This window comes from Teleopsis dalmanni, chromosome 1 (assembly GCF_002237135.1).
Source record: "Teleopsis dalmanni isolate 2A chromosome 1, ASM223713v2, whole genome shotgun sequence".
NCBI classification, from domain to species: Eukaryota; Metazoa; Arthropoda; class Insecta; order Diptera; family Diopsidae; genus Teleopsis; species Teleopsis dalmanni.
The window spans coordinates 159,096,062-159,109,113 of record NC_051846.1 but is presented as its reverse complement, the minus strand read 5'-3'; the positions used below and the strand labels follow the sequence as shown (position 1 = coordinate 159,109,113).

Here is a 13,052-nt window from a genome sequence, read left to right as displayed (position 1 = left end):
TAAATCAAAGTATATATTAAAAAGAATAAAAATTTCGCTCACATAGAGCGTAATCAAGAAAAATTGCTAAAAAAAATTTATTTTTTATAACATTTTGTAACTCTTAGTGAATTCATCTGATCGTACCACGAAGACGTCAATTTGCTCCCTCTTACAGTTGCAATATTATTATTTGTTACTAATTTCTAATTACTTATAGAATTATAAATTATATATACTAATTACTTATGTTCGCTTACTTATAAAGCTAATTTCTTTCTTGATTCAAAATGATATATCATCAACATTATTTCTAATAGCGTTTTTGATTGTTAAATCTATATTCAATTTAGTTTTACTCTCGATCTGTCAAATTTTGTTACCCAATCGAACATTTTTAGAGTAATCTAATATTTTTGTAGTAGCGTTAGAAGATATTTATATTTTTTATAAATACATACATATGTCGAATCATATCATATCTTTTTTGTAGTCATATAAAACAGTTTTAAATTTCATGTCAATCTTGCTACTCTGGTAAAATGCCTAAAGTGTTATAAATTAATGTATAATTTAAGAATAATTGTTCCATTTATACAAATTTAATTAATTAATAATTTTTCTTTTTATCTGTTGTACTTTATATAAAGAAAATTTTATAGACGACAAACACAAAAAAAATATTAGCTATTAATCGAAAGATGTGCTCAATAGCACATCTTTCATTTTATCTCTTGAAAGAGGGAAATGTCTTTTCAGTCTCCAGAATATAAAACATTTTTCTAAAGATTTTTGAGTATGGTAAGCTGAAAGAAAGATAGTTGCCATAATTGCGTTGTTAGTGTAATTCCTGATTGTGTATAAATCAGCTGTTAGTTTCAGGGTAATCTTAGTACTCTAGTAAAATATCTAAAGTGTTATAAATTAATCTTGAATGCAGTGGCGTAACTACAGGGAAGCAACTGGAAGCAACGCTTTCGGGCCCCCGAATTTAGGGGGCCCCACTATAAATTTTTGTATTCATTGTATTTCTTTTTAATAAATTCTCAAAAGTGGGACGAAAGTTCCACTTTCCACTATTTGCAAAAGTTGTCTTTTGCAAATATCAGTACTGTATACACCATATTCCATTTGAATACCTTTATTAAAAACGGAGAAACCTCATATCCGATTGTTAAGTTTATATCACAGCTACAAGAAATAGACGTCCAATTTCAATCAAATCAAATGGTGAAGAGGGTGCGCTCCCGAAAAGTATGTGTATAAAGTTTTATTCGAAGAGTTCAAAAGCTGAGAGAGTAGTTTGAACTGTAAAAGTATACTGATATATACTTAATGGTATTTCCGAAGTTTCCTTTAATGCGTTACGAAAATCTTGACAAACCTTATATACCCTTTTTACATTTTTTCGTGTAAAGAGTATAAAAAGAGGGGCCCCTTAGTATGTTGGTAGGGGCCCCTTAGTTAGAATTTGCTTACAGGCCTAAAAAATGTAGTTACGCCACTGCTTGAATGTTATAAATTTTTCCCCAGATTTACCAATCTGAAATGAAAATTGCCTAATAAAGACTATAAAAGTACATCTCAATGGAAAAAATTACCCCAGATTTATCAATCGAAAACGCCAAGTGTGAATCGATTCAACCTATGTATTAATGATGAATATAGATGCCTATTTACTAGTTATAAAAATGTTAGATGTCTCTAAAAAATGTCGATTGGGCAACAAAATTTGACAGATCGAGAGAAAATCTAGATTGAATCCAGATTTACCAATCGAAGAGGTCATAACTATGTTCTACCATGCCCATTAAGCGTTTGTAATAAGCTTTAATGAAAGGTTCAGACCAACTAAATTAGTTTAAAAGTCATACGTTTGCTTTATCATTAGTGAAAACACAAACATTTTTTATGCAGCTCTTTCTATAACAGAGCTGTACACCGAAACCTTCTAACTTTTTTGTCATCTCTCTAATTTTTTAAATCACAAACCAAATCATATAAATTTTAACTCAACCCGTTGGTATGGAAGGTATAAAAATTGGTTTCTAAATAGAACTAATATTTCAAATAACCACATAATTTTGAAATTAAAAAAAATTTATTTACAAAATATAAATATTGATTAACACTACATTTTTCAAGATGGTTTTCAAACTTTCGAGTTCTTATATGATAACACAATGGGCCAATAGGCCTAAGTGGATCCTTCTACACAATATTTTAATATGTAACAAAATTTTTAAAAATTTCTGTGTAACTATTTAAAAAATACTATGTTTGTTCTATGGATCCCAATGATCACAGCAATAATATGATAACCTAAACTAAAATAAATTGATACTACAATATAATACTTGATTTACCAATTATAAAATAACAAAAGAAACTACTATAAATTTGCATTACACACATTTATAAATTAAGAACTTTTTGTTTTAAAAAATTTCGCAGTAGCTGCCTGCACTAGACCAAATTTGGAAGGCGTTTGCAAACACCGCGAAATCCAATGTGGCAGTTTCTTCTGAATTCGTTCACTGGAATAGCGTTCATCAAGTAAATAAACACAAGCATAATCACGTATATGCCGTACAGAACGTCCAATACATTGATTTACAGCTTTCATACATAGATTCTCATAATACTCGTTTCCAGCACCAGGTTTTAATGTTATATCTAGATATTTCATGCGTTCTTGAAGCTCAGGTGAATGACGATTAGGATACGGCATCCCAACAACAATAACTCCACGACCTAGATCATCAGCAAAATTGAGCCCTTCACTCAGTTTACCACCAACTACACTAAATAACAAAGCACCATGTTTTTCCTTAATAGCATTTGAGTAATCGACTAACAATTGCTCTACAGTGTGGCCAACAGCTGCAGTGCCACGAGGCTCACGAAAAATACATTTCTTCTGGCTAATACTCGCAAGTACTTTGTTTCGTTCAAAATGCGCATATACTTCATCTAAATATTCATATGAAGGTAGAAAACAAACCACACCGGCAGGCACCACATTGCATATATTTTGTAAAATCATGCCTAATTCTGTCATCTAATAATATACAATTAGAGTATATTAAAATAATCTGGTATATATTATACGAATTCTTTACCATATCTTGATTACCGCGCTGTGTAAAATTAAAACACAATTGCCGTCCCGTTGGGCCATTTGCTACAACAAATGGCAAAACAGCATCGGAGGAGACTACATGATCATAAAAATATTGTTGTACGCGTGTTGGACATTTATTGAACAATTGCTCAGTCAATTCTGTAGTGGGTTGCATAGTGCCACCAGCAATGACGATCTATTTTAAAATGATAAATAAGCAAATGTGCATGAAAATTAAAATTAAAATAAACATATATATATGTACATACCGCTCTTGCTTCATTGATGATTGTCTCAAAATGGTTACCAGGATTTAGCAGCAAGTATTTAAGAGTGCCACTTTTAGCGTTGGCATCGTAATCAATAAAAACACGTCCATCATCAGCACTTTCGGTTAACGAATCAATAAACGATAGGAACGGTCGCAAGGTAGAAACGGAAACTGGAATCCTGGGTTTATTACTATCGTTCACAACATTATCTTTCAAATCTTCTTCTTTTGTTTTATTTTGACGCTTTTGGGATTTACTTTGGCGCTCTGCATGTTCCTGTTGTAGTTTTTTCAAAATATCTAAAGCAGCTGAATTTTTGACCGGTGGTTTATTTTCGCTGGGTTGTGGCTCTTGATTTTGTCGCTGTGCAAATCCTTGTAGCTTTTGAGCTAAACGATTATTTTCGCAAAATTGCACTAATTCTTTGAGATTTATATTAAAGAATTCTCCTTCCGATGTGACATCATAAGTGCGTAATGTGCGCCTATTACTATTGGTGCCGTCCCCATTTGGCTTTATGAGTTTTATTAAACGTTTAACTACGAATATCAATTGATTTATGCGCAACAGATTTGAGGTATTAAAGCGTTTAACAAATTTCATTTTATATCCGGTCATTTGCTGTTGTAAAATAGTTAATTGTTGCAGAGAAATTTCGCAACTGTACAGCTGTGAAATTGTATCCAATAAATTGTGTGCTTCATCTATAATTACAACAGCTCCACGTAGATTAATGCCACTTTGGACGCGTGTACGATGATGCAATAACATTTGATAGGGCAGCATTATTATTTGTGCATCTTTAGCAGCGGCACGTGCGGCATAATAGGGACATAAATGCGTTGACTTGCCTTCATTAACAAGATCTTCTATATCTGTTATATCGACAAGCGCAGCATCGCTTAACTGATGCAACATTTGTACACGTTTGAAGGAACAACCTTTTGTACCACTAAGTTTTTGCATCTTTGCATTAGAAACTGTATTTATTTTATCTGAATTTTTCGTCATATCCGTACAACGTTCATTCATTAAAGCCACATTAGTTAGCTTACGTACTTGCGGATTTATACACAATTGTTGACGAGAAGCTAATGAAACACATCTTATCCGTTTTCCATACGCAGTTTTTTTTATTTCTCGCACCACTTGTGAAAGTTGTGAATGTGTACGACTACAAAAATATATCTGCAATATACAAACGATTTACATTTGTTCAAAATATATTATTATTTACATATTCCTATATTACCTGTACTGATGGAAAATCATTAGACTCTTGTTCTTGAACTTCTTCGTCGTCCTGTATAATATCATCTAATAATACTTCATCTTCATCTAACACATCAGCACTTTTTGCCTCATCGAATGTACTAAGTGAACTTGAGTGAGTTTGTTTTAAGTGTTTACTGTTTTTTCTCAATAATGTATGACGTTCACGCATCTCTTGCAATCTCTCTTCTTCTTTTTGCAGCAATTCCCCTAATTTCCGCAACTCGCACAATTCCTTACGTTGTTGTGCTCCTTCATATTGTATGCTAATCCAGTCTACAGATTTATTGCTTTCTTCATTGAGGCGTTGTATACTATTTTCAATTTCTGTTATTCTTGCCAACAAATCCTGACGTACTAAATTTTCATGTGACTCTAGCCAGCGTAATGCGGCACATGTCAGTGTCAACGATTTCCCCGTTCCGGTTGGACTCTCAAAAATACCAATTTTTTTGTGTTCCAGCACATCGAACAAAGCCTCCATTAATTGTTGCTGTATGTTATATGGCTGGTATGGAAAATCAAATTCCGTAGCTGTTTTTAATTTAGTACGTGGCGAAAACATAACTGTTGTATTAAGTATACAATCAAATATTTTATATCTAATAGTTTTTAACTTTTTAATTGAATACTGCAAGCCCGCGAAAAAAACACTACAACAATAAAATGCCGCATCAACCTGTCGTTATAGATGTGTGAAAAAGCATTATGGTTAATTCACAATAAAATTTCCTTTAATTCACATTAGAAATCGTGGTGTAATTTTGTATCAAGGAAAAGCTTTTATTATAAGAACTTGCAAAGTTTAAAGATTTTATTTTCAGAATAAATTTTACTACAATGTAAATACTGTTGTGTATAAATTTGCTTGTTGTAAGTTTACTGTAAAAACGGCTTTTCAAATAGATCTGATGGAACATGTTTAGTGTGAAAACTCTTTGCTTATAACTTGTTCCCATTGCAACTAAATCAGTTTATGTACATTAAGGCTTGGTTATTTCCAACGGCATAAATAAATTGATTTATGCTTATGAAAAAGCTTTTAATGTTAGAAAGATCGGTAAAAGCTATTAATTGATGACGGAAAACGAAAAAAATTGCAAAATATTTTGTGTATATAATTTATTTATAAAAAACAAACATTTTAACAAGTTCTTTCCTCATTTACATTGAACTTTGTATTTTTGTTAACATAGATTTTGTTTCATATGTCAAATATATCAAATTTCGATCATTTCTGTTTTGGGAAATATATTTTGTAATGTTGAAATCAACATTTTTGGTGTGAATTCCTTTACGGTTCATCCACACCAAAGCGAACGTTTGTGAACGAACGAAGTTTTCGCAAGCTTTAGCTCTGGTGTAAATGCACCTTTAATTTATTCTTAACTAAATTAAAAAGCACATTTCCTTAGAGATATTAAGCAAATAAACTGATCTAACAAAACCAGTGGAAACATATTATTAATTTATTCTTTGAAATTAAATTAATATATCAAATAAATTTTTCAATAACAATAATTTTTAGCACTTCTACTCATGAATATATGCTCATATGCTACCCTGAATGCAGTTAACATTTTGGTTAGTAGCTATACCACTTTCAATATTTGACTAATATGATTTGAAAATACTTCTTCTTTCTTAGCATTATAGTTCTGAGTGGACCAATGCTTCCTCAAACAATTTTTGCCATCTATCTCTATCCGATGTCAAGTTTTTCTAATCGCTCATAAGTAATTTCATTAAATGGTCTTTTGCATTATTTAGCTAACTCTTTCTAAATATGTGTCTTCTTCGAGATCCAATTAGGTTTCTTAAAAGTGCTTGTTTTGGTGATCGCTCTCGGTTCATGCGCTGATCGTCTCCTAGCTATCTTAGTTTTTGTAACTTGTCGATTGAATTCTCTAATTCGTAGTTGTAGAGAATACGATATGTGCTATCATCTAGACCTATTGTGACAAAAATATATTTATAACAATAATTGATTCTGAAAAATTTTCTTCCATATGACTTTCTGAGATGTTAACATACCGAACGTAGCATACCAAATTAATTTATATTAGTGGAATAATTCACAATGACTTGATTTGAGAACTCTTTCATATTGTAGAGTAAATAAATATTGTAAAACAAGTGCTCCCTGCAGCTAATAGATTTATTAAAACAACAAAGTCGTAGTGAACATTAGACTTTTCGTTATCTATTTGCAGCAACTGCGGATTTTTAAAATTATAATTTAATTTAATTAATTTAATTTAAATTAATCTCAATTAATTTAGTGAATTAACTTCGTTATAAAAATGTCACTTAAACAGCTTGTGGAGGGTGATTGTGGTGGAGTCAATCCACTGATGCAGCTTGGACAGCAGTTCACTCGCGATGCTGCACGTAGAGATGAGGGATTCATGCAACCTGGCTTTGAACGGCGTATGCACCCAAATGAACAAATGGTTAATGAGTTCCTTGGACACGTAACAGCACCGCCACAATCCTTTCAAATGGAGACGCTGATACAGGAAATGCGTGAGATTGAAAAAGGCAACACTGGTGCAATTGCATTTAATGCTGCTCCGCGTGTTATTGATGAAGTTACAGGACAATGGGCTAAGGAATATACACAAGGACAAAGTCAAATGTTACATATGCAACCGCAACAACAACAAATAACGCATGTACGTGAATTTTTCGAAACAAATCCAAGTAGTGCAATGCAAATGGGCTATGGCAGCACGACATATAGACCATATGTGCCAATGCTACCACCGCCACAGCAGCAGAGTTTTGGGCCAACTGCACAATTTTTCGAACAATGCGAGGCACAAGAAAAAGCCGTTGAGGCTCAATCCAAGGTAAGTTAATCTATTACTTGTGATCTCATATGTTTTAACTATATTCTTTTTTTTTTTTTTTGATGCGTTGGTAGTCAATAGCAGGGAACTGGTTTGACGAGTACGAACAAAGTAAAGAACAAAATGAGAAAGCGAGTGCTGATTATAATGAGAACTTCTGGCAACATTTACAGGATGAATGGCAAAAACTTTCAGATAAAACTGAACATCCTTGGCTGTCAGAATTAGATGAAAACTATGATCCATATAAAGAGTATCAATTCACCGAGGACAATCCTATGGCACAACTGGAAAATGCTTTTGAAAAAGGATTAGAGTATTTGTCTAAGGGTGATATACCTAGTGCAGTGCTCTGCTTTGAGGTGGCAGCACAAAAGGATCCCGAAAACGCTGAAATTTGGGAACATTTGGGATTAACGCAAGCAGAAAATGAGATGGATCCACAAGGTATAGCGGCTTTAAAACGTTCCTTAGATATAAGATCGGATAATAAACGGGTGCTAATGGCGCTCGCTATTTGCTATACGAACGAAAGCTTACAGAGTCAAGCACTTAAAATGATTACGAAGTGGCTACAAATCAATCCGAAATATAAACACTTAATTGAACAACATCCAGAATTTCAAGCCGAAAATGAGGCTATAGCATCTTCACTGATTCGCGGTAATAAATTAGTAGAATTACAGAATGTATTTCTCGAAGCAGTGCGCTTGAATCCAAGCGAAATAGATCCAGAAGTGCAGGAAGCATTGGGCGTACTTTATAATTTATCTTCTGAATTTGATAAGGCAGTTGATTGCTTTAGTGCGGCTCTCTTTGCAGACCCACAAAATGCGAAAATTTGGAATCGTTTAGGCGCAAGTTTGGCAAATGGTTCACGTTCCGTGGAAGCGGTAGAAGCATATCAACATGCTTTGCAACTACAACCAGGATTTATAAGAGTACGCTATAATGTGGGCGTATGCTGTATGAATTTAAAAGCCTACAAACAGGCTGCGGAACATTTATTAACCGCTCTCAACATGCAAGCTAATTCAGCGGTTCTTAAAGAACTCCCAGCTGTAGCGAGTTCTGTGACAAGTGGCCAGCATCAAATGTCAGAATCTATATGGAGCACTTTAAAAATGGTAATATCACTTATGGGACGATATGATTTACAGGATGCAGTGAATAATCGAAATTTAGACATTTTAAATGATGCTTTCAAAGAATGAACACATTGCTCCAAGTCTATAGTTTCAATGTTAGGGGACAGATATATATACAACATTCTGGTTTAAATATTTATATGTTTATATAGAGACAATCTTTTGTATTGTAAATAATTTTAATCGAAGAAAAAAATGTTAGTGATAAATACGCTTACAATTTTTTTTTTTTTAACTTGTCTGTATTCATTTTTATACATCGGATGTGGGATTATGTATAGATTATATGGTTTTATTTTATTTTATCAATTTTTTAAACTGTAAGGCATTGTGATTTTTATTTTAAAAAATATATAAAGCTTAGAATCCAAAAATTTCGTTTTAATCTATAATTTTTATTTATAACATATATAAATATATATTATATATATTTTATATATATATATATTTTATATATTTTATATATTTAGTTATAGGTATTAACTAGGGATAGACAATTGAAAAACGTTTAAACTAAGCATTAATGGCTACAGAGGCGTGGCCAAAATTGTGCCAAAGGGAGTTATACTAGAAAATATTTTTTTGCCAATCTTTTTACTTTGGATTATTTATGTTTATATTATCAAGGGGGAGATCTATAGCCTTTTCACCTGGACACGTTTTTAAACGTACATCTATAAACGTAACATTATGAGCGAATTCTCTTACTGACTAATGGTCACTAAACTAATATAGCTATCTTTATGAAATACAACGAAATAGATCTTTCAACAGATAAGGTGCACAGAGGGAGCTCAATGCAAAGCCCAAAACACAAGTTAATCTATCCGAAAGTTGGTTTATTTATTTAGCAAGATAAGTTACTGATAAGTAAATCAGTAACTTGTCTTGCTAATTTCTTATCAGTGAGTAGTTAGGTATGTTATTAAAGACGCTATTATTAAGTAATACACTGTCGTCAAACAATCGCTACTAGATTTAAAAACATTGGAATTTAATAGGCTTTACAAAATCATTGTAGAAAGTGTAATAATAAATGGATATGGTCTCTTTTATATAATTTATATATTGAAAGTACTAGAAGAAAAAGGGATTTAATCTTGTAATAGTTATGGGGTTCTAAAATACACCTTTACAGTCTGTTGTTAATATTCCAAATTAAATGCGCGAGTACCAGTTCCTCTAACTGTTGAAATTAAAGACACAACTCCCTCTCTCTATAACTAAAAAAATGTGTTTCTTCCTTATCCGATAATTATTTTTCTTTTCTTTAATTGTTTCTTTAGTAGTTTAAATATTTGCCATAAGGATTTAAAATGTAATCGCCAGTTTGATTATATTTTAAATCCTAATCATTTATCTTATATAAATCATTCTAATCATATCTTCTTTTGTTGCTATTATTGTAGTTAGAATCAGGGATTTAATAATGTTGAAGAAAAATAATTAAAATATGTTCAAAAATGATTTATCATCTTTAACCAGAAAAAATTATTCCCTATATGAAATTCATCGATAAGTTATATACACATTATCGGCCACACATATGTTGTTAGAATGCCCTGCGCTAATGCGCATACGAAATAGGCTCCTAGGAATGTATATTCTTACGGAAGAGGCAATAAAACTCTGTAAAGTAGGTTCTATACTATTTTTTATTGACGCAACAGGGCTTATAGACCTACTCTAAGCCCAGAAGGGGGTACAATAGACCCGACGATCGAAGTGCTACATCCCCTAACAATAATAATATATACACATTATGTACGAAACATATATGGAGCTCAATATAAAAAGACAGTTAGGACTTATTCTGATGAAATTAGTAAAAATATGTGAGTACTTGACTCAGTAACCAAAATGTTCTGACCTACGATATCCAAAAGAAAACTATTAATCCCTTTCGTTTCATACTTAAAAACTAAAATATTCTTACCAAGAAAAAACTTATTCTTTGGTTCTTACCTACGATATCCAAAAGAACAGCTATAATCCCCCCTCCCTCTCATACTTGCTTTCCAAGCATATGCTAAGCCATGTATACGTATTTATAATTTCTTTCATGTTATCTGCTATATTGATCTCAACGGACTATTACAACAACAACAGACATAGACAGCGAGATTTGTTTAAATTTTCAAGTCAAATTTTTAAGTAAATTTTTTATATACAATGAGAAAATATCTATTTCGAAAAAAATAAAATAATTTATATTTTATTAAAATTACAAGTGATTTTTATTTTCATAAATATAAAAGCACAATTTTATTATACATAAAGTTATATATACATAAATACAATATATATTATGAAACAATTTTAATAATATCAAATACATATATATTTTTGTGAAATATATGTTAATAATTTATTATTATACACATATTAAATATATATGTTTTCTTGTCAATTTGTTAATAAAAAGGAATGCATAGCTAACACTTATATTATTAATTTTTCAATATATTTCTCTTAATTAAATAAACTGCAACAATTCCAATCAACAAAGCACCAAGTATGATTCCAGTTTCTCTGTTTTTTGTTTGGAATGTGAAAAAAATAATTAATTACAATTTGTTAATTTTAAGATTATAAATATTTTTCTATTATACTTTTTGTTATTAAAATAAAATATACAGAATAAATGCAGCAAACAACTATATATAGCAACCAAAACCAAATTATGATATATAGCAAATCATAATTACATTATATTACAGCATTGCTTATTTGGATTTTCATTTGCAGAACTATTCACGAACGTATACGTAAAAAAATTAAAATAGAAAGTAATTAAAAACTTAAATAACATAAGCAATAACTTAATTTATGTCATTAAATTACAAATGATTATGAATGTTAAATTAAATATAATACAAAACAAAAGTAATTATTATTTTTTCATTGATTGTTAAACTACGGTGCATTATCGAATTAATTAACATGGCACTTACAATTAACTTTTATAGAATTTCACTTTTTTAGTTGAGAAATATTTAAAACTATTTTAGAAATTAATAAAGGAATATATTATCATTAACTATAATTAATAAAATAGCAAAAAGTTAATCTTTAAAAAGGTAAAAAGAAATTGGTTCAAGCACTCATAAAAAACAGTTAATAAAATATATACAGATGTATATATCATATATGATATGTTATATAGAACACACTACTAAATATAAAAGTTATATTTTAATTAAAGCATATTTCTTTAAATGTTTAAGACAATATAAATATTTAAACATAAGACAATATAAATGAATTTTTACTATTCACATAATGAAAAATATTCCACGAGTCATTGACATTGACATTGATTAATCACATGATTAGTAAATATTTTACAATTTATGTTAATGAATGAATAATTTTTTTTCTTTATAAACCTTAAAGCAATCAAAGTTATTTACAACTATTTACAAAAACCAATTCTTACAGAACAAGGGTTTTTATCATAAATTACATGCAAAATTACAGCAAAAGTGAATTAAACCAAAGATGCTTACCTAACTGGCAATTGAACCTTACGATCCCTCTTCGCCAAATCTCCTATGTAATATTTTTTCATCATTTCCCTATAAAAGTGCAATATATAAAATATATTTGTTTTATAATATATAAAATAATAAAAAGTTATTTTTTTTTATTTTATACGAGTACCACAACCACTTCGAACTTAACAAACCTAGCTTCGCTACTGTGACCAACATCTTCGAAATCTTTTGTGGCATCACGGCCAGCAGCATCATCTAATGTTTCTTCACCACCAGGATGCTATCCAAATATATTTAATATTATTTTGATATATGCTTAATTAAATATAAGTATTCAATTTAATATAAAAATTTACCTCACTTCTAAATTTCGTCAGATTGTAAACCTTATTATCAATAACTACCCAAAGATCATTTGGCTTATTATGCTCTTTTACTGTAGCTAAAGTTATTTCAGGTTGGACATTAGCTTCTGCCATTTTTAAGAAAAGTTTTAGAAATTTTCACAAAATATAAATTTTTTTTAATCAACAAGTTAAGGAGGTTTTTGGTTTCTGGAGTGTTAAGAACATATGATGTGAACATATAAAAATCTATAACAGCATTTGATAAGCCAACCATCCACGTAAAGTGTAACAAGATAAAAGTTTGCTAATAACCCCAATTCTTTCTTTCAAATTAGCAAAAAAATACACGAAACTTACGAAAGAAAACATGTGAAACAACATCAATGCTCATAAAATCTTTAGAGTTGGGTTTTACTCAAAAAAACTTTTACGTTTTAAATTTTAGTACACAGAAATTTAAGAATCAATCTATTGTGAATATTCACTGGTAATATGTTGCAAAATGCCAGTCATCCGTTAAAATTATATGAGTAAAAATAATATCAAATTGCAATATATCAA

At 30.5% G+C, this 13,052-nt stretch overlaps 3 protein-coding genes across 4 annotated transcripts; 1 reads left to right on the top strand and 2 right to left on the bottom strand.

Moving 5' to 3' along the window:
- Positions 1 to 2,116: 2,116 nt before the first annotated feature.
- On the bottom strand, positions 2,117 to 5,435 carry LOC119669610 (ATP-dependent DNA helicase DDX11). Its single transcript, XM_038079588.1, has 4 exons — positions 4,628 to 5,435; positions 3,373 to 4,563; positions 3,102 to 3,299; positions 2,117 to 3,040 (listed from the first exon to the last, which is right to left on the bottom strand). Exons 1-4 carry the CDS (start codon positions 5,210 to 5,212, stop codon positions 2,402 to 2,404), a joined length of 2,613 nt encoding a protein of 870 aa, XP_037935516.1. The 5' UTR covers positions 5,213 to 5,435; the 3' UTR covers positions 2,117 to 2,401.
- Positions 5,436 to 6,142: 707 nt separating this feature from the next.
- Positions 6,143 to 8,830, top strand: LOC119669609 (peroxisomal targeting signal 1 receptor). Its single transcript, XM_038079587.1, has 3 exons — positions 6,143 to 6,231; positions 6,296 to 7,499; positions 7,574 to 8,830. The coding sequence occupies exons 2-3, from the start codon at positions 6,951 to 6,953 to the stop codon at positions 8,711 to 8,713; spliced, it is 1,689 nt and encodes a 562-aa protein (XP_037935515.1). The 5' UTR covers positions 6,143 to 6,231; positions 6,296 to 6,950; the 3' UTR covers positions 8,714 to 8,830.
- A 2,230-nt stretch (positions 8,831 to 11,060) lies between these two features.
- Positions 11,061 to 12,758, bottom strand: LOC119668989 (cytochrome b5). Of its 2 annotated transcripts, XM_038078715.1 has the most exons (4): positions 12,501 to 12,755; positions 12,336 to 12,424; positions 12,157 to 12,225; positions 11,061 to 11,179 (listed from the first exon to the last, which is right to left on the bottom strand). In XM_038078715.1, exons 1-4 carry the CDS (start codon positions 12,621 to 12,623, stop codon positions 11,098 to 11,100), a joined length of 363 nt encoding a protein of 120 aa, XP_037934643.1. In that variant the 5' UTR covers positions 12,624 to 12,755; the 3' UTR covers positions 11,061 to 11,097. The 2 variants fall into 2 exon arrangements, with proteins under 2 accessions (XP_037934643.1, XP_037934651.1); XM_038078723.1 differs by lacking the exon at positions 11,061 to 11,179 and having other exon boundaries at positions 12,153 to 12,225; positions 12,501 to 12,758.
- Between the last annotated feature and the right edge of the window lie 294 nt (positions 12,759 to 13,052).

Excerpts from the sequence above, each read along its gene's own strand:
- LOC119669610 (XM_038079588.1), bottom strand. The coding sequence starts at position 5,212 with ATGTTTTCGCCACGTACTAAATTAAAAACAGCTACGGAATTTGATTTT. Across the intron at positions 3,300-3,372 it reads TCATCAATGAAGCAAGAGCG|ATCGTCATTGCTGGTGGCAC; the intron begins GTATGTACATAT and ends ATTTTAAAATAG. Across the intron at positions 3,041-3,101 it reads AGCGCGGTAATCAAGATATG|ATGACAGAATTAGGCATGAT; the intron begins GTAAAGAATTCG and ends GTATATTATTAG.
- LOC119669609 (XM_038079587.1), top strand. The coding sequence starts at position 6,951 with ATGTCACTTAAACAGCTTGTGGAGGGTGATTGTGGTGGAGTCAATCCA. Across the intron at positions 7,500-7,573 it reads CCGTTGAGGCTCAATCCAAG|TCAATAGCAGGGAACTGGTT; the intron begins GTAAGTTAATCT and ends ATGCGTTGGTAG.
- LOC119668989 (XM_038078715.1), bottom strand. The coding sequence starts at position 12,623 with ATGGCAGAAGCTAATGTCCAACCTGAAATAACTTTAGCTACAGTAAAA. Across the intron at positions 12,425-12,500 it reads TGACGAAATTTAGAAGTGAG|CATCCTGGTGGTGAAGAAAC; the intron begins GTAAATTTTTAT and ends ATATTTGGATAG. Across the intron at positions 11,180-12,156 it reads AAGGTTCAATTGCCAGTTAG|AGAAACTGGAATCATACTTG; the intron begins GTAAGCATCTTT and ends AACAAAAAACAG.